Below are 18,464 nucleotides of genomic sequence, written 5' to 3'. Positions count from 1 at the left end.
TTTTACATTGCCAGAAAAGTTCCAGAGAGCTGGGATGGATTTCTGCCTGAATTAATCAAACCACATTAATAGAATTTCATTACTCTTGCCTTATTGCAAATAATGTTTTATTTATTGACAGTGAGTACCTCTATGAGAAATTATATTCGCCAGACAAACGTCAGGCCACGCCTGCTCAACTGAAGAAACTAAACTGAAACCGAAACAAGTGGACAAGAAAACCAAGGAACTTGAGGTACTTTCTCGTACTATTTTCTTACTTTTTAATTTCTCTTCATAAGCTCTGAATTTAACAGAAAATAGCCCTAGGTTTTAATATTCCGCTTAAATACATGCACATAGCTTGAGTCTACATTATACGAATTTAGACATTTCTGATTTGCTCAGTGGCCTAGAAAGCACCCCCCCACCCCCCAATATAAAACATTTTTCAGTTGACCCACACTATGATCTATCTACATTTCAATTGTTCGTTTGATGCAATTGGAAATGGAAGAAACGAGAAAACAAAATTCCTGAACAGCCTGAATTTTCATTGTCTTAAACGTACATACGCTTCATTGTTTTTATTGGAGCCTGTAGGGGGCACCAAAGCACTGTTTTGACCTGCCTGTAAGTTCACTTATTTTCTGCATGTCCTTCACTCCTTCAGCATTATAACGTTGCTTAGCAAAAAAATGAAAACAATATTGATTTTGTTACTTTTTGATTTTTATTCATTTTTAATTTTTTAATACACATAAATTAAACAGTAGGGTATCATAAGCTGTCAATAATACATAGTAGCGATTCTTGCTCGTTCAAATAGGAGTGTAAAACGTACAAACATGTAAAAGGTCGTGTAGCGTATAGCATTAATATTTCAAAAGTGATTGAAATTAGAAATTTAACAGTTAAAAAAAATAATTTAAAATCCCACAAAAATAATTCACTTATTAAATAAGCTATTTAAAACCTTAATTTCCAGCTTTTAATTTCAGCATTTCATAAACACAAGCAGCCTATTGGACGCATCAGAATGATTGTATATAGAAGTAAATGTGTCGTAGATCCCGGTGGCTGCTGCTCACGGCTGCTGCTGTACCATCTCTGAGGTACTCACACCACCAGATTTGAAAAGATTAATTGCCGAGAATTTCCCGTTTGAAAAATATTAGAGGGTCGCGTAAACACAACACCATCACTATTTGTCGTGGAATTTGTCAGCAAGCCAAAATTATTGGTTTGCGACAGGAAAATCTTGCAGTGTGTATCCAGCATGTATATCATTTTTACAGAAGCACCATGATTACACTGATAGTACTATGATGATGGAAAGCATTAAATTAAATATATTTTTGGGTATAAGCTTATAATTTACAGGGTATAAACTTGATTTACTTTTCATACTCAGCAGCAAAAGTGCAAAGATGCCAATCAAGTTCAGCGGCTGGGAGGCCTGCTGTGAGAAATCAAAGCACCTGCAACCAGGCCAGTCACCCAAAAAGAGCCACGGCTACACAATGTATCACGGGACCCACAAGAGCAACGCCTCGGCTATCATATCGTCAGGTTTCCGGCCCTCAGCTGGAGGAACTCTGGGAGCTGGAGTCTACTGCAGCCGTGACATTAACAAAGCCATGGGCTACCCAGGGGGCTGTGGCACCAATGACAGAGTCGTGCTCAAGTTGCGAGTGCGAGTGGGCAAGGTGAAGAAGATGGACACCCAGAGTTTGCACCTGATGACCACGTGGCACCAGCAGGGCTACGACACGGCCTGGCTGCCCGCCAGCATGTTCGGCTGCGAGGAAGACTGCGTCTGGGACCCGAAACGGCTCAGTGTGGTGGGCATAGCACATTGCCTGGACCCTGGTGTCAAAACGTCTTTGGAGAGTCTAATAAAGCAGCAAGGTGATGGTGCGGGACAGAGGCAGGCTGGACCAGGGGGAGGCGTGTGTGAAGGCTGTGGGATGCAAACACAGGACAAACACACTGTAGAGACATGCTGGAGCTGTAGACGAGCCATTTGTCCTTTCATGGATAAGCATGTATGTCTGAAGACTTGATTATAGACCTGCCTGTTCAATCACAGCACATGGTTAAAAATGAACGGGTGTGTTTGTAGGTCTGGGAGAAGAAAAAATATTTGCATAGTTATATCCCAATAAAATTAAAAAGTGATACAATAATTTACTGGTAAGCATTTTCACAATGAGGATAAGCACTTTATTATACATTGTATGTAATTTGCACATTAAAAACTACATATATGAATAATACAGTTTGCTTGAAAATTGATGCTGATATAGGAATACTTTTGTAATTTAATATTCAGCACTCTACAGCTGTTTATTGTGCACATGCTCAAAGGAATACCAAGAGAACTTGGGATTTCTAGTTCACTGGTGCAAAGACAAGTTAAATAAAAAAATCTACTTTTCCCCACATATCTGGGTCTGGGTCAGCAGCCTAAGCAAATAGGCCCAGACCTCCCTCTCCCCAGCCAGCTCTTCCAGCTCTTCTGGGATACAGAGGCATTCCCAGAACAACCGAGATATATCTCTCCACTGTGTCCTAGGTTTTCCCTGGGGTCACCTCCTGGTTGGCCATGCCCGGAACACCTAGCCAGAGAGGAGTCCAGGAGGAATGAGATGCCTGAACCACTGGTTGGCTCCTCTTTACATGGAGGAGCAGTGGCTCTACTCTAAGACCGGATGCTGTATGACCAAGTTTCTCACCCTATAAGAGAAAAGTCTGAACACCCCACAGTCTCATTCTTTCAATGCCTACACAGATTTCATGGCCACAGGTGAGGATTTAAATGTTGAATGACAGGTAGATTGATAGCTTTGCCTGTTGGCTCAACCTTCTCTTCACCACAATTCACTCGTAAACAAGATCCTGAGATACTTGAACTCCACCACTTGAGGTAAGAAACTCTTTCCCTGAGTACCCTGGTCTCCCTGGCACTTTGGACTTTTCTGCAGGGAGCGCATAGAAATGTTCTATCTCATGTTAATATCATCTTTCTGTCATGTCCACACTGTGCATTTCTTCACTGTATGGCAGATTAATTACTGCTGCTGGTAATTCAGTGCCTTTTTTGATAATCTGTTCATCTAGTCGATGCATCATGTGTATCCGCTCTGCTGATTAATATACTCTGGCATCTTCCTGAATAAAGTGTCCATGCTTCTCAGTGTGAGTGATGCAGAGAACAACCAGGCAAGTGAGTATACTACCTGAGTGGTAGTGTACTGTAATATGATTTTTGCATATTTTGCAACTCAAACACACAAAATGATTGAGAATGAATATGGAAAGGAAATTAATTTTGTGAGAATTAGCCTACTCCTGTGAAAACAAAGCTGTTTTGATGGCACAATAAGAAGATAACCTGCCTCACTCATAGTCCATGCTGTATGATAATAACAGTCTATCTCTGGTAGTCACATTGCAAGTGTCAGACAGTTTTTATGATCCAAGCAAGTGCATTTCCAGGAAACCCCATCTGAGTAAGAATGCAAAGATCAGGCCACACCTACAGAGAGTCATAAGTGAAACTCAGCACAGTGCAATTACATACTGTGCAGATTGTAGCTATATTAATCATATCACCTAAGCAATCTATTACAAAACTACCAGCTAAAGTGTTATATTGAATTTCCAGGGCAAACATAAGTTTATGGACATGACAAGATTGACTAGACATGCCTACAAAATTTGTTTTCATTACTGGAAAACACTCAAGCCAGACAATGACTGTAAAAGCTGCATTTTGTCAACCTGCATCCTGCTCCGCATGAAACGAAACACAAAATTCAAGAAGGAAATCGCTGGACACGCCCTTTATGTATTTGCTTAAAACCCTCTTTTCAGAATTAGCTCAGTCAAACTGGATCTCGTTACAAAGGTGAGTTACATGTAATTCATGCCCTTTCATGTTGATACTTTAAACAGTGCTGTATTTGTAAACAGTTATGTCTGCTATTTGGCTTCATAAAAGTGATTTTAACATGGATTTAGGAAAGAAATCAGATTATTGACTGCATTATATTATTGACGAAAAAGTATCTACATGACAATTACATTGCATTTTCCATAACTTCAATGTAAAGCATTTATGATACATTTTGGACAATCCTTACTTGAGATGTGGATTTAAACCAGTTAATACCATTGGTGTTACCCTAACTCTGAAAGACTGCATTGATTGTGCCATAAAAATGAACTCCATATCAATTGCTAGGTCTGTATTATTCCTAATTAATTCAGAAGGGAAAACAATGTACATAGACAAGTCCTCTGCATGTTTTCTCACAATCAAAAACATTCACAATATATTTGTTGTTGCTGCAGATTTCAAGCTGTTTTCTCTCACTTGGAGTGATCTGAACACACTACATCTGTAGACTTCATCATGTGGGCAGAAGATGATTTGGGTCCAAACGCTGCGCCATGTCTCGAGAGCTGCACAGAGCCTGCAAATGGAAAAATATATCGAATGTATCATGGTACCACCAGAGCTGCTGCTCAACAAATCAAAGCATTTGGGTTTAAACCCTCTAAAGTTGGCATGCTTGGACCTGGTGTCTATCTCAGTCGGGATCTTAACAAGGCCAGCAGATACCCACTAGATCTACCACCAGAGCAAAGAGCTGTTCTGAGAGTGAAAGTTAATGTAGGAAAAGTGAAGAGAATTGACCATCAAGGTCACCCACTGCAGAAGACCTGGCACTCTCGTGGGTACGACACGGCCTGGTGTCCACCAAACTGTGGTATGGTTTCAAGTGGTCTTGAAGAAGACTGTGTTTGGGATCCAAACCGTATCCAGGTTATTGACATAATTTATCCCAGATCAGGTGCTAATTATGCCCATTATGAGTACAAGTAAAAGTGCTACATATGAACAACTAATATCAGCAAACACCAAACTCTGAAGATGTAAATCAATAAAAGAATTTAATGTTTTTCATTGTCTGATTTCTGTTCATGAATATTATGTTAATTCTAATACTATTACTACTACTACTAATACCAGTAATAATAAAAATGTCAAAATATCACAGGAGACACTGAGGCAGGATGCCAAGGAAAATCACCGAAAAACCATTAATTTCTACACCACACTTACAATAACCAGAGTGTAATGTATGCACAACGGGAGAAGGGTCAATCACCGACAAACCAACACACACAAGACAGGTGTCACGCTACGGTCCCCGAACCCTTCCTTTGGGGCGTGTGTTAACGTTGTCTGCGTCTATTCGTCTGCGTCTGTGTACCTCCGTGGGTGCGGGTGCGTCTTGTCATTATCCGTCTCGTCATCACGTGGGGTTGATGTGGTCTGTCTATTTAATGTGCGTTCGCGCAGTGTCTTGGGCTCGTCGTTGTCTAATGTTTGAGTCTACACGTTACGTGTGTATGTGTCTGCTATTGCGCAATACCTGTCTGCATTAAAACGTGTCGTTGTGTCTGTGAAGCTGGATTTGTGTCTCGTCCTTCGCCTCGCACCCAACGTCACAACAGGACCTTACAGTCCCTGACATAAGATCTGTCGCTTATCCATGTTGTGGAAACAAAAGTTTATAACCTGACTTTAAATTCATTGATTGGATTTAGAAATAACTCATATGGAAGCTGAAACCCTCCCAAATGAGATTTAATTTATGAAAATAAATTTGCTTCACTGCAGAACTATTGATCATTTAATGAAAACAGAAAGGTCAGATTTTGGCAAAATAAAAGTTTTGTCGCCTTGTCATATAATGCACCCAATCCTAGTTTACAGCCTCATCGGTGCTCACTAATTGATTGGTTAATTAGTGGGTGTGTATAAAAAGAACTCCAGCACCCCAGACCTTCACTTGCACTGCAACTTGACCTCTGACAACATTCCAAAAATCCATCCTGCAACCAAAGCCTTGATTATCAAGACGCTGAAGACTGCAGAGGTGGCTGGCACCTTTAATGTGTCTCAGCATCAAGTACAAAGAATTAAAAAAAGATTGAAGAGACTGGAGATGTTTTTGACAAGTCCAGGTCCGGCAGACCCCACAAGAAAACTGCTCGGGAGGAACGTTTGTTGGTTAGAAAATCCAAAGCCAGTCCCTCTTCCACTGCAGCAGAGCTCCACTAGGCCTGGTCACCTCAAATCCCTGTGACAACTACAACAGTTTGTAGGATTCTGTCTCAAAATGGCTTCCATGGTCGAATCAGTGCCCAGAAGCCAGCACTAAACAAAAGGCAGGTAAAAACCGTATGGCATTTGCCAAGGCTCACAGCCTGCTAAACAAATGGATGCTGGAAAAGTGGCAGAAGGTGGATTTCTCAGATGAATCTTCAGTTGAATTACACCACAGCCGCCACAAATACTGCAGGAGACCTACTAGAGCCCGTATGGATCCAAGATTCATCCAGAAAACAATCAAGTTCGGTGGTGGAAAGATCATGGTCTGGAGTTACATTCAGTATGGGGATGTGCGAAACATTTGCAAGGTGGAAGGCAATATCAATAGCCTAAAATATCAAGAAGTATTAGCTACATCTTACATTCCCAATCATAAAAGGGGTCAAATTTTGCAGCAGGATGGTGCTTCATCTCTACATCAAAGTTCCTCAAGGCGAAGAAGATCAAGGTGCTCCAGGACTGGCCAGCCCAGTCACCAGACATAAACATCATTGAGCATGTTTGGGGTAGGATGAAAGAAGAAGCTTGAAAGATAAAACCAAAGAATTTTGATGAACTCTGGGAGGCATGTAAGACTGCATTCTTTGCTATTCCTGATGACTTCATCAATAAATTGTATGAGTCATTGTTGAACTGCATGGATGCGGTCCTTCAAGCTTGTGGAAGTCACACAAAATATTAGTTATGTGTCAACTCCACTTTAGTCCATAAAACCTGTCAGAAAGCTTTAAAAACAACAATATTATATTATTATATAATTATATATTCAATATATGAATATATTATATTCAGGGGTTGAATAATTGTGACATGGCTATCTTAACTAAATCTACTGTTACTCACAAATACTATCATGCATTTTCTGTTCTGGTTTTATGTATCACTCAACTCATAAAGAAGTAATCCAAAGCAGTATCTTGCTATTTGAAAAAAACTTATATTGATAAAACCTTAAAATCTTTGGGGAGGTTGAATATTTTTGACTGCAACTGTAAGTGATCAACTCCTAATTTCAAATGCTGTCATGATTTGAGGTTCCTGTGATGTGCTCCAAGTTTGGTTCAAACTGTACACAAAAAACTCTAAAATCATCAAAACTAATGCTGCAATCCTGTCCTGCAGAATACAGCAAAGTAATGAGTCTTGTGTGATTCAGACCAATGAGCCCAATAACTTTGTAATTACATCTTATAACAAAAACTATACTGCCTGACCAGAAATGAACATTTTTTTTCACTAAAATGTCTTTTTGCGCTGTAATATCTGTATGGTAATACTTTGGCTCCATCTACTGGCCAAATACTGGAACCTACTGAAAAGCATTGCTTACATGAAACACATACACACAAAGCTAATCTCAGCATGTGATTTAATTCTATGATCTGAATCATGTTTTGCCAATGCATTTAGCCACATTTTGATTTTTTTGAGATTTCGTGCCTCATCTGAGATTAAAAAAACACTTCATACATTCATATCAAAAGTCAAACATTTGCTCAAAACAACACATTGGTTCTCTTCAGCTGCTTAGGCCTATACGTGAACCTGCAATCGCCGCTTGCAGCTAGATTTAAATGATTGTTTTTTTTTAGTCTGACATGCATAAAAAGTCAAATGGTTTATTATTTCTACATAAAAACCTTTTAAAATAAAGTTATTCAACTGTCCACATATGTGGAGACCGTGCAAGAACGGAGTGAATATTTTCTATAAAAATTGTCAAAATATATAACAAATTGTGAGAATCTATCCTCTTTTCATGAAAACAAGTAAGTTTTGTTCTATTAAAAGAACCTTGAAACAAATAACTCTTAAAACATTTGAAATATTTGCTAATTGCAATTTAATGCCTTTCAAGCTACAATTTATCTTGGATTGGGTAAATAAAGATAGGCAGTGATGTCAAAACATTCAGGTTATTCCACAGCTATTTCCTTGTATGAAATCCCTCAAACAGTGTCATCTATTAGTGAGTCTGGAAACAGACTGGAGAATAACTCAATGGCTACCTCACCCTGCGCTTTCACCTCAAAATTCCCCATGAACATAGGTGGGACCCATTGGTAGTCAATATCCTTGCATCTCCAGATTCAATTCCTGCCCCTGACATTCTGTTTTCTTTGATAGTTATTTATACCTCCCTCATTTCCTTTGTTCCCTTGTGGCCATGGGTGAGGATTTGAATGTTGAATGACAGGTAGATTGATAGCTTTGCCTGTTGGCTCAGCCTTCTCTTCACCACAATGGACCAGTACAGAGTCCACACTGCTGCAGACACCGTCCGATCCACCTCTCAACCTCCTGTTCCCTGGTTTCAGATTTAGTACTTTGGACTTGTCTGCAGGGAGATCTCCCTACAAGGAGAGACTCTTTCTCCACGTCGAAACTTTCTGTCTCGTGTTAATATCATCTTTCTGTCATGTTCACACTGTGCATTTCTTCACTGTATGGCAGATTAATTACTGCCATTTGAGATTATTCTGTTCATCTAGCCGATGCATCATGTGCATATGCTCAGCTGATGAATATACTCTGGCATCTTCCTGAATAAAGTGTCCATGCTTCTCAGTGAAAGTGACACAGAGAACAACCAGGCAAGTGAGTATACTACCTGAGTGGTAGTGTACTGTAATTTGAGTGTCACGCTACATCCCTGGACCTCTCCCTTTGGAGCGTGTCCATGTCCGTGTATGTGCATGTGGGGGTTTGGTTGGGTGTGTGTGTGTGTTCACTCGTGTCATTAGTCTAATGTGTTTCACGCTGTGCTTGTTAGTTAATGTGTATAAAGTGTGTGTGTGTGTGTGTGTGTGTGTGTGTGTGTGTGTGTGTGTGTGTGTGTGTGTGTGTGTGTGTGTGTAAAGGTATGTCTCTTTCTCAGTAGAAAGCACCTTCTTGTGTTCGGCAATGAGCGGAGGGTCACGGAGGATCACCTGAGACTAATCTTCAATTGAGTGTAACACTCTGCAGAGAAGTGTGTGGCAGGGAGCTCCCGGAACAATTGAGGAACAAACAACTCTCTTGGAAATAGGAGGAGTTTATTCACACAGGCAGGCTGTATCTCAAATGTTCAACAGATGAGAGGGCGCTCCTCTCATTTATACATACACAGACCATCCCTGTGCACGCAAGCAGCAGGGTGGGCTCAAGATTGCTATTCTAACATAGGTAATAAATTCTACCCTATATGGAAATAACACCTTCTTCTCACAAGCAAGAAAATATTGCAGACCGAGCATAATTCTTCTGCATGTCGCATAGTGGACAGGAAGCACAATACCTGAAAGGAAATGATAAGCCTGCGTTGGCATACTAAGACCTTTCACATACAAGGTGAAAGGACCTTTCACATACAGTGAGACAGGGGGGGTAAAATGAGGTGACAAGGGTCACAGAGAACATAGGAGAGGACACAATGTTCACAAGGTTTTGAGTACATGATGAGTATAAAAGACATAATGTTCCTTCAGTGTGTGTGTGTGCTTTTGTTTGTTTGAGTCTCACACCAGTTTGTTTCTTATTATATGTGCGCTGTCTGCGCAATTTACACAAAATTAAGATGTTGTTGTTGCATCCTGAATACCTGCCTCGTTCTTCAGCCTGCATCCAACGTCACAATGAGACCTTTATGAGGGTGAAAACATCTAGTCTTATCTTAGTAAGGCGGTAATGTATTAAAATTGCCTAATACCATTTTTGCATATTTTGCAACTCTTAAACACACAAAATTATTGAGAATGAATATGTAAAGGAAATACATAATGCTGCACTTCAACCAAGTTAGAACTATGAATTGTGGTTGAAAATGAATTCATTTTGAACTCTTGTGAAAATTGCTCCTGTAAACTAAGCTGCTTTGATGGCACAATAAGAAGATAACCTGCCTCACTCATAGTCCATGCAGTGTGTCCTCTGGTAGTCACATTGCAAGTGTCAGACAGTTTTTATGATCCAAGCAAGAGCGTTTCCAGGAAACCCCATCAACCTGCAGAATTAAAAACAATGCAACCTGCTCTGCAAAAAACGAAACAGAAAGTTCAAGAAGGAAATCGCTGGACACGCCCTTTATGTATTTGCTTAAAACCCTCTTTTCAGAATTAGCTCAGTCAAACTGGATCTCGTTACAACGATTGTGTTTGGGATCCAAACCGTATTGAGGTTATTAACATAATTTATCCCAGAACAGGTGCTACTTATGCCCATCATGAGTGCAAGTAAAAGTGCTACATGTGAATAATTAATGTCAGCAAACACCAAACTTTGAAGATGTAAATCAATTAAAGAATTTAATGTTTTTCATTGTCTGATTTCTGTCCATGAATATTATGTTAATTCTAATACTATTACTACTATTGCAACTACTATTACTACTAATAATAATAGAAATAATAAAAATGTCAAAATATCACAGGAGACACTGAGGCAGGATGCCAAGGAAAATCACTGAAAAACCATTAATTTCTACACCACACTTACAATAACCAGAGTGTAATGTATGCACAACTATGCACAAGAAAGGTCAATCACCGACAAACCAACACACACATGACAGAACCTTAAGTACACACAGTTAACAAGCCAAATAGGTTGTTAACCAAACAACAACTGTGGGGCACGGCGCAAACGAGGAAACATGGAATATTGCTATGACACACAATTACACATACATATGCACTCGCCCATGCACACACACACACACACACACACACACACACACACACACACACACACACACACACACACACACACACACACACACACACACAGGAAGACAGGAAGCAGAGGGGCCATAACAGAAACATATATAATGATTTTTGGAGATGAAAATAACTGAGCTAGTGAGTAAATGTCATAATAATAATAATGGCACATTTACATTTACATAATTCAGATGCTCAAAGGCTACTCAATTTGAATAGCATTAAAAGGTTGTTTTATCAGTATAAATTTTCAGTTCAGTGAATCCAGGTGCGGTTTTTCATAGATTGGTTAGCTGATTTGACTAAAAGGGTGATGAGTTTCACTTTCATTTTTTTAGGTCACTGTAGTTGAGGTATGGCCTTTGCAAACCTAAAGGGTACTCTTGTTTAGATCTTGAAAATATCTCCTTGACAATTCTATGTGACCTTACTTTATGATGCACTTTATTTATTATACAGCCAAAGCTACCATAGCAAGATATATACTGTATTTAGCATTAGATTTTGCAGCTTGACAATTCCTGTTGTTTTCATACATCCTTTGTGCCACAGCCTAACGTGCCATTGTGTCACAAAATATTTCCCAGATAAAGACAGAGATATACAAAAGATTATTCATTTATACCACTTTGCTGATTATTTAATGTTCGAGTCTTCACAGATTTTGGCGCTTCCTTGTCCTGCACAGCAACCTAATCACTCAGTGAACAACACAAATAACTTAGTGGTGATATGGCAGGTAAAACTTGTCCAACTTGTGCAACTTGTCCAATTTGTTTAACTTGTTGTTAGTTTAAAATAATTTTATCTTTGCTATATGTCAGTTTTATTAAAGTACTCCAAGTATGAAAGACTTATACTCAGTAATTGTGTGATTATATTGAATTCAACAATATTTAATTTTAATTTTCTGGTACAATTCATGTTCGTGGAATTGATTTCCCTGTGAACGATTCTGTGACGGTGCCCCCCACCGTTAGCCTCTGTCAGACAACGGTGGCATTGAACATGGTTTTTTGCTTTAATTTTCTTTCAATGTTTAAACAACAACCTGCACAGAACCTGCAGATGGGAAAATATATGGAATGTGCATTTGCAGTATATTGTTTGTTTATTTTATTATTGTTGTGTATTACCTCTTTTATGTAAGGTGACCTTGAGTGTTTAGAAAGGCGCCATCAAATAAAATGTATTATTATTATTATTATTATTATTATGTATCATGGTACCTCCAGAGCTGCTGGTGTCCACCAGACTGTGGCATGGTTCCAAGTGGTCTTGAAGAAAGCAATACGGAATAATAACTGCGAGTAATACTCTTACCCTATTACTCCGCACCAACACTACTAGGCTTTATAATTTATAATAATATTATATATTAATATAATATTATAATATATGCTTAATATAGGGAGTTTTCCTGCGTTAATCCCTGAAGGAGTTGTCCCCATTGTTTTTTGGGGACACATTAGCCTAACGCAATAGTGGGGCAGCTGATGAACCCATTCTGTAGTGACGTCACAAAGCCATGAGTGCCTGATGATGACGCTATTCAACACTAGAGTGACAATAGCACATCAATAGACTTGTTGTTGTGTTATTATATATATGATAATTTTATGTCTCTGGTACGATAATCTTACATTTCACACCTGGCAACACTGGTAAAGACACGCCCTCTATTCATTTCCTTTACATACTTATTCTCAGTAATTGTTTGTTCAACAATATTTATCATCATCAATAATCATATTCTGGTACAATGACTGTTTTTGGAAGTGATGTCCCAGTGAACGATTCTGTGACCCTCACTGTTATCCTCCGTCAGACAACGGTGGAATTGAACGTGTTTTTTGCTTTAATTAATTTTACTCATTCTCTGTTTGGGGTTATTGCCACGGCCCTCAAGTATGGTGTGTTTTCTCTCATTTGCTGCATCACCTATATGTTACCTTGTTAAGTTCTTTCATTTAAAAGCCACTTTTGTTGGATGATATTGGTCGGTTGTCGTTAATGCTACGCTGGCTTTCTCTAGCTCTGGTATGTGCACATGTCAGTTTCGTTTCCTTACACACTCACCGACTACAACAGCCTAAAATGTGGTGTCCACCCACACACACATATACATCCTCACACACATATACACTCACACACATTCCTCCCATATATTCACCCTCACACATATACACCCACACACATGTATACACCCTCACACACATATACACTCACACACATTCCTCCCATATATTCACCCTCACACATATACACCCACACACATGTATACACCCTCACACACATATACACTCACACACATTCCTCCCATATATTCACCCTCACACATATACACCCACACACACATATACATCCTCACACACATATACACTCACACACATTCCTCCCATATATTCACCCTCACACATATACACCCACACACACATATACATCCTCACACACATATACACTCACACACATTCCTCCCATATATTCACCCTCACACATATACACCCACACACATGTATACACCCTCACACACATATACACTCACACACATTCCTCCCATATATTCACCCTCACACATATACACCCACACACATGTATACATCCTCACACACATATACACTCACACACATTCCTCCCATATATTCACCCTCACACATATACACCCACACACATGTATACACCCTCACACACATATACACTCACACACATTCCTCCCATATATTCACCCTCACACATATACACCCACACACCTTCATCCCATATGTGCAACACACTCATATATGTACCCACACATACACCTACACATATATATACACCCACATACAATCTCCCTCAGTCTCCCCAAAGGAAGGCCAGGGTTTTTTGTTCTCTATCTGAGTCAATGAATCCACATAGTTCACACCATCCCCCACTCCCCGTATACCTATAAGTGGCTGCATGTACATAACAAAGGGTGGCCTAATGGGAGGCAAATGTCCCCAGAACTGCCCCCTGGTGGAGGCCAGGTAGAAAAAGTTTGGAATTAAAATGCTGGGAGTCTTCACTTGGAGATTTACCTTCGCTTCTTCCTTTTTTCCCCGCACATTTCATGCCCGTGGCAGATTCACACTACGATGTGATATCTCACTCTAAATTGGTTTAGGAAACTTGGATTGTGAAAGTGTAACGTTTGGCTCCGCCCCTTTGTGTGTATCTTGCCTTGTTCCCTCCCTCTGTTCCCTTTCGTCGATTCTGTTTCGATTCGTCACGCCCCTTTTGTTTATCCCTGCCAATATTATCCTTGTCAGCTGTTTTGAATATGTGGTTTGATTAGTTTGTGTATATAGTCTGGTTGAGTTCATGTGTTCCCTGTGGGTCTATGTCTGTAGGTTGGTTTACGTTGGTAATGTTCTTTGTCGCGCTTTCAAGTCTCCGTGTCCTTTTTGGACTTCTGTAATCAGTCTGGTATTGAGGTGTCTAGGTCTGTTGCGGTTCTGGTTAGAGTTCTGTCGTCTTTGATTCGTTTCGGTTCTTTGTTGAGTTTCCTATGTTATATGTAATTGTCCTTTTGATCTGGTTGTAATGTGTCTTGGTCTTACTTATACTATATGGTTGTTCCCGCTGTGTATTCGTACTTAAGTGTTGCGAGGGTTTTCGTATGTCTGGGTTTTAGTTCGGTTAAATATTATGGTTTGATCCAGTGTGAATTGTGGTGTGAATTGTTCATGACTGTTGTTAGACATTGTGATTTGATTGTGTGAATTGTTTATTGTCGTTGTCCGAGTCGTAATCTTTGTCTTTACATCAGTGTGTGTTTCTTGTTATGTGTGATTATTATGCCGCGCCGATCCCGGAACGTGCGTGTTGGAAAGGTCGAGGTTATAGGAGGTAGTACCGCCTCTGACTTGAATAAATGTGGTTCTTTGCAGCAATTGTGTCCGCCGTCTGATTCTAGATCGTTACATATAGACCCACCTTTAGAGGACGCAGCTGGAGAACTAAGGATGTCTCGGGATGACTCCCCGTTGAATTCAGTTAAGCCTCATTGTTTGTTGCTGTTGGATTCTTTGCAATCGTGTTTAGCTTTGGATGAAGGAGGTAGATCGAGTACACTGCCTTCACTCATGGCTTGCCCTTGTGAGTACTCAGGTGATGAAAGCAACGCCGATATGTTTGTAATGCATTGTGAGTTGTACTTATTGCATCTAACGTGTCCTCAGCCCTCTCCGAATGTAATAATAGCGTTTGTGAGATCTCGATTGCGGGGTAAGGCGCTAGATTGGGCAAATCTTCTTTTGTCCCGTGGGAGTGTTGAATCATGGACAATATCAGGTTTTCTCCAAGGCATAAAGAAGAGGTTTGCTAATGTGCCTACTCAACGGAAATCCTCGTTTGAGGAGACAGATGCAGTCAGTAGTTTGGAGCCAGCAACTCCCCTGTTGACTGTAATTCCTGAACGGTCCCTGCCCTTGAAATTAACCACAGTGGACATCGCTACTCGATCCCTCCCAGTCATTGCTACTGTATCTCAAATCCTGACGTCAAAGGACGAGCCGTTCAAGTATCCTCTTAGTAAAGACTATTGTCCAACGCACCGTAGCCTTATGTCCCATCAAGCAGACCCTATTGGTTATGTAGGGAGGGTTAAGGGCCTTAGAATTAACTCTACCACTGTGCTATCCCCTAGAAATAAAGGCCCGCCTGATCCAGAGGCTGTTCTACCTGCTGTACTGCCTGACCCGGAGACTGTTATACCTGCTGTACTGTCTAACTTGGAGGCTATTCTGCCTTGTGTGCGGCCTGTTCCGGAGGCCGTCCTGCCCGACGCCCGGCCTGTCCCGGAGGCCGTCCTGCCCGACGCCCGGCCTGTCCCGGAGGCCGTCCTGCCCGACGCCCGGCCTGTCCCGGAGGCCGCCCTGCCCGACGCCCGGCCTGTCCCGGAGGCCGCCCTGCCCGACGCCCGGCCTGTCCCGGAGGCCGCCCTGCCCGACGCCCGGCCTGTCCCGGAGGCCGCCCTGCCCGACGCCCGGCCCGTCCCGGAGGCCGCCCGGCCCGTCCCGGAGGCCGCCCTGCCCGACCCGGAGGCCGCCCTGCCCGACCCGGAGGCCGCCCTGCCCGACGCCCGGCCCGACCCGGAAACCGCCCAGTCCGATGCCAGGTTAGATCCCAGGCCCATTCAGCCTGAAAACAAGCCTGACCTAGAGGCTACCCAGCCTGCCGCGCCCTCAGACGCCACACTGCCTGCCGCGCCCTCAGACGCCACGCCGCCTGCCGCGCCCTTATACGCCCCTCCTTTCTCTGGCGGTGTCTTCCCGGCTACGTCGCCCTCTGACTACATCTCTCCAGCTGCAGCTTTCCACAGTGACGTTTTTGGAACATCATCTTTTCCTTTAACTTCCACTATCTGGAAGGGGTCTGATCGTGTTTTGGAATCCCGTGACATGGTTGATGTACCCTTTAGGCCTGCGACCAGTTCTACTGCTTCTTTTTCCTTGCCTGCTCCACGGACTGGGAGGGCTGTCATGTCAACTTTAGGGGAGGGTGTTCCGGGGCCTGTAAAAGGAACTAGTAGTGCGGACTCTTGTCTTGATGTCCCTTCTGTTGTGACTCCTAGTGTCTTTGATTTATTGAACGCATTTGATCCGAAGTCGATGCCCTTGTTCCCTGGTCCTTTTCCTGATTATGTGTTTGTTCCTGTGTCTGTAACAGTTCCTTTGCCGATATGTGTTCCAGTGTTTCCTGTGTTAGGTTTTTGTATTTCTGTTCCAGTGACGTATTCTTTGTTGTTTTCTTTTACCTACCTGGTCCCGGTTCATATGTCCGTGATTTTGCATATTTGTTCTTCTGTTTTTTCCCTTCCGTCTGATCCTAGCCCTGTGCCTTGTAGTCCTTTTTACGGGTCTTCCCCTGTTTGTAGTTCGCCTGTTTCTGCTTCCACTGCTCCAGGGTTCGCTGGCCGGGGTTCGGCTCGACATTCTGGGACCTCACGGCCTGGCTGTGCTCTTGATGCGTCTGAGTCGTTGGTGCCTTTTTCTGTGTCCTCTGTTTCAGGGCTTGCCGGTTTGGACGTGTGTGGCTTGGAGTCTTGCCCTCCTCAGGAGTCTCTTGCGTCTTGTCCTGGTCTTTTGCCCTCTGTTCCGGATGAGTTGATGTACGCTGTTGTATGAGTCTGTTTACGGATTTTTTCCTTGGTGTGTTTTTCCTTTTTTTGTTTTGCGTGCCCAGGAGGAGCACGCTTTTGAGGGGGGCTACTGTAACGTTTGGCTCCGCCCCTTTGTGTGTATCTTGCCTTGTTCCCTCCCTCTGTTCCCTTTCGTCGATTCTGTTTCGATTCGTCACGCCCCTTTTGTTTATCCCTGCCAATATTATCCTTGTCAGCTGTTTTGAATATGTGGTTTGATTAGTTTGTGTATATAGTCTGGTTGAGTTCATGTGTTCCCTGTGGGTCTATGTCTGTAGGTTGGTTTACGTTGGTAATGTTCTTTGTCGCGCTTTCAAGTCTCCGTGTCCTTTTTGGACTTCTGTAATCAGTCTGGTATTGAGGTGTCTAGGTCTGTTGCGGTTCTGGTTAGAGTTCTGTCGTCTTTGATTCGTTTCGGTTCTTTGTTGAGTTTCCTATGTTATATGTAATTGTCCTTTTGATCTGGTTGTAATGTGTCTTGGTCTTACTTATACTATATGGTTGTTCCCGCTGTGTATTCGTACTTAAGTGTTGCGAGGGTTTTCGTATGTCTGGGTTTTAGTTCGGTTAAATATTATGGTTTGATCCAGTGTGAATTGTGGTGTGAATTGTTCATGACTGTTGTTAGACATTGTGATTTGATTGTGTGAATTGTTTATTGTCGTTGTCCGAGTCGTAATCTTTGTCTTTACATCAGTGTGTGTTTCTTGTTATGTGTGATTATTATGCCGCGCCGATCCCGGAACGTGCGTGTTGGAAAGGTCGAGGTTATAGGAGGTAGTACCGCCTCTGACTTGAATAAATGTGGTTCTTTGCAGCAATTGTGTCCGCCGTCTGATTCTAGATCGTTACAGAAAGCAAATGACAGAATCATTATAAACATTATTTTTTATCCCCAATTACACAAAATATTTTCAGAGTAATAGTAACATGCTCTTGACGAAGAAATTCATGCGTACTGACATGTTATTTAGATACATTCCATACACTATGTTGTTCTTTCAATACTCGTGAAGCAATTTATTTAATTACTTTGGCACTCCTGGTGTGGCAATGGATGAAGGCATAACCTTCATGGACAGAATTCCTGGAAAACCTCTGACAATGACTATAAACCAATAAAACAGTAAATGTGTTCTTTATTTTACTTTTTATATGTTGTCTTTTCTTTGTACCAATGAAATAGAAATCTCAAGCTCTATTAGTAATCTTTTAAACATGTGCACAGTAACCAGCTGCACAATTTGACATTTACATTTTAGGCATTTAGCAGATGCTATTATCCTGCAACAACATTTATTTTCAAACAGTAATTTTATTCAAATGTGTAGTTTTTCATATATGTAACTGCAAAAATGTTTATCACTAAAAACTTTTGAATATATTTTTTTTTATTTTAACTTTATTTTACCAGGAAATATCCCATTGATATTGAAAA

General features: G+C 41.3%; 1 protein-coding gene across 3 annotated transcripts; it reads left to right on the top strand.

Annotated features, from left to right (window-relative positions):
* The first annotated feature begins 128 nt into the window (after positions 1-128).
* Positions 129-3,889, top strand: LOC143481948 (uncharacterized). Of its 3 annotated transcripts, none has more exons than XM_076980157.1 (4): positions 129-235; positions 1,394-2,027; positions 2,558-3,208; positions 3,650-3,889. In XM_076980157.1, exons 2-3 carry the CDS (start codon positions 1,410-1,412, stop codon positions 2,627-2,629), a joined length of 690 nt encoding a protein of 229 aa, XP_076836272.1. In that variant the 5' UTR covers positions 129-235; positions 1,394-1,409; the 3' UTR covers positions 2,630-3,208; positions 3,650-3,889. The 3 variants fall into 3 exon arrangements, with proteins under 3 accessions (XP_076836272.1, XP_076836274.1, XP_076836273.1); XM_076980159.1 differs by having other exon boundaries at positions 1,394-2,175; XM_076980158.1 differs by having other exon boundaries at positions 209-235; positions 1,397-2,027.
* Positions 3,890-18,464: the final 14,575 nt, after the last annotated feature.

The sequence above is a fragment of the Brachyhypopomus gauderio genome, chromosome 18 (assembly GCF_052324685.1).
Source record: "Brachyhypopomus gauderio isolate BG-103 chromosome 18, BGAUD_0.2, whole genome shotgun sequence".
In the NCBI taxonomy this organism is placed as follows: domain Eukaryota; kingdom Metazoa; phylum Chordata; class Actinopteri; order Gymnotiformes; family Hypopomidae; genus Brachyhypopomus; species Brachyhypopomus gauderio.
Note: the sequence above shows the minus strand (reverse complement) of the source record. Positions and strands in the feature narration are given on the sequence as shown.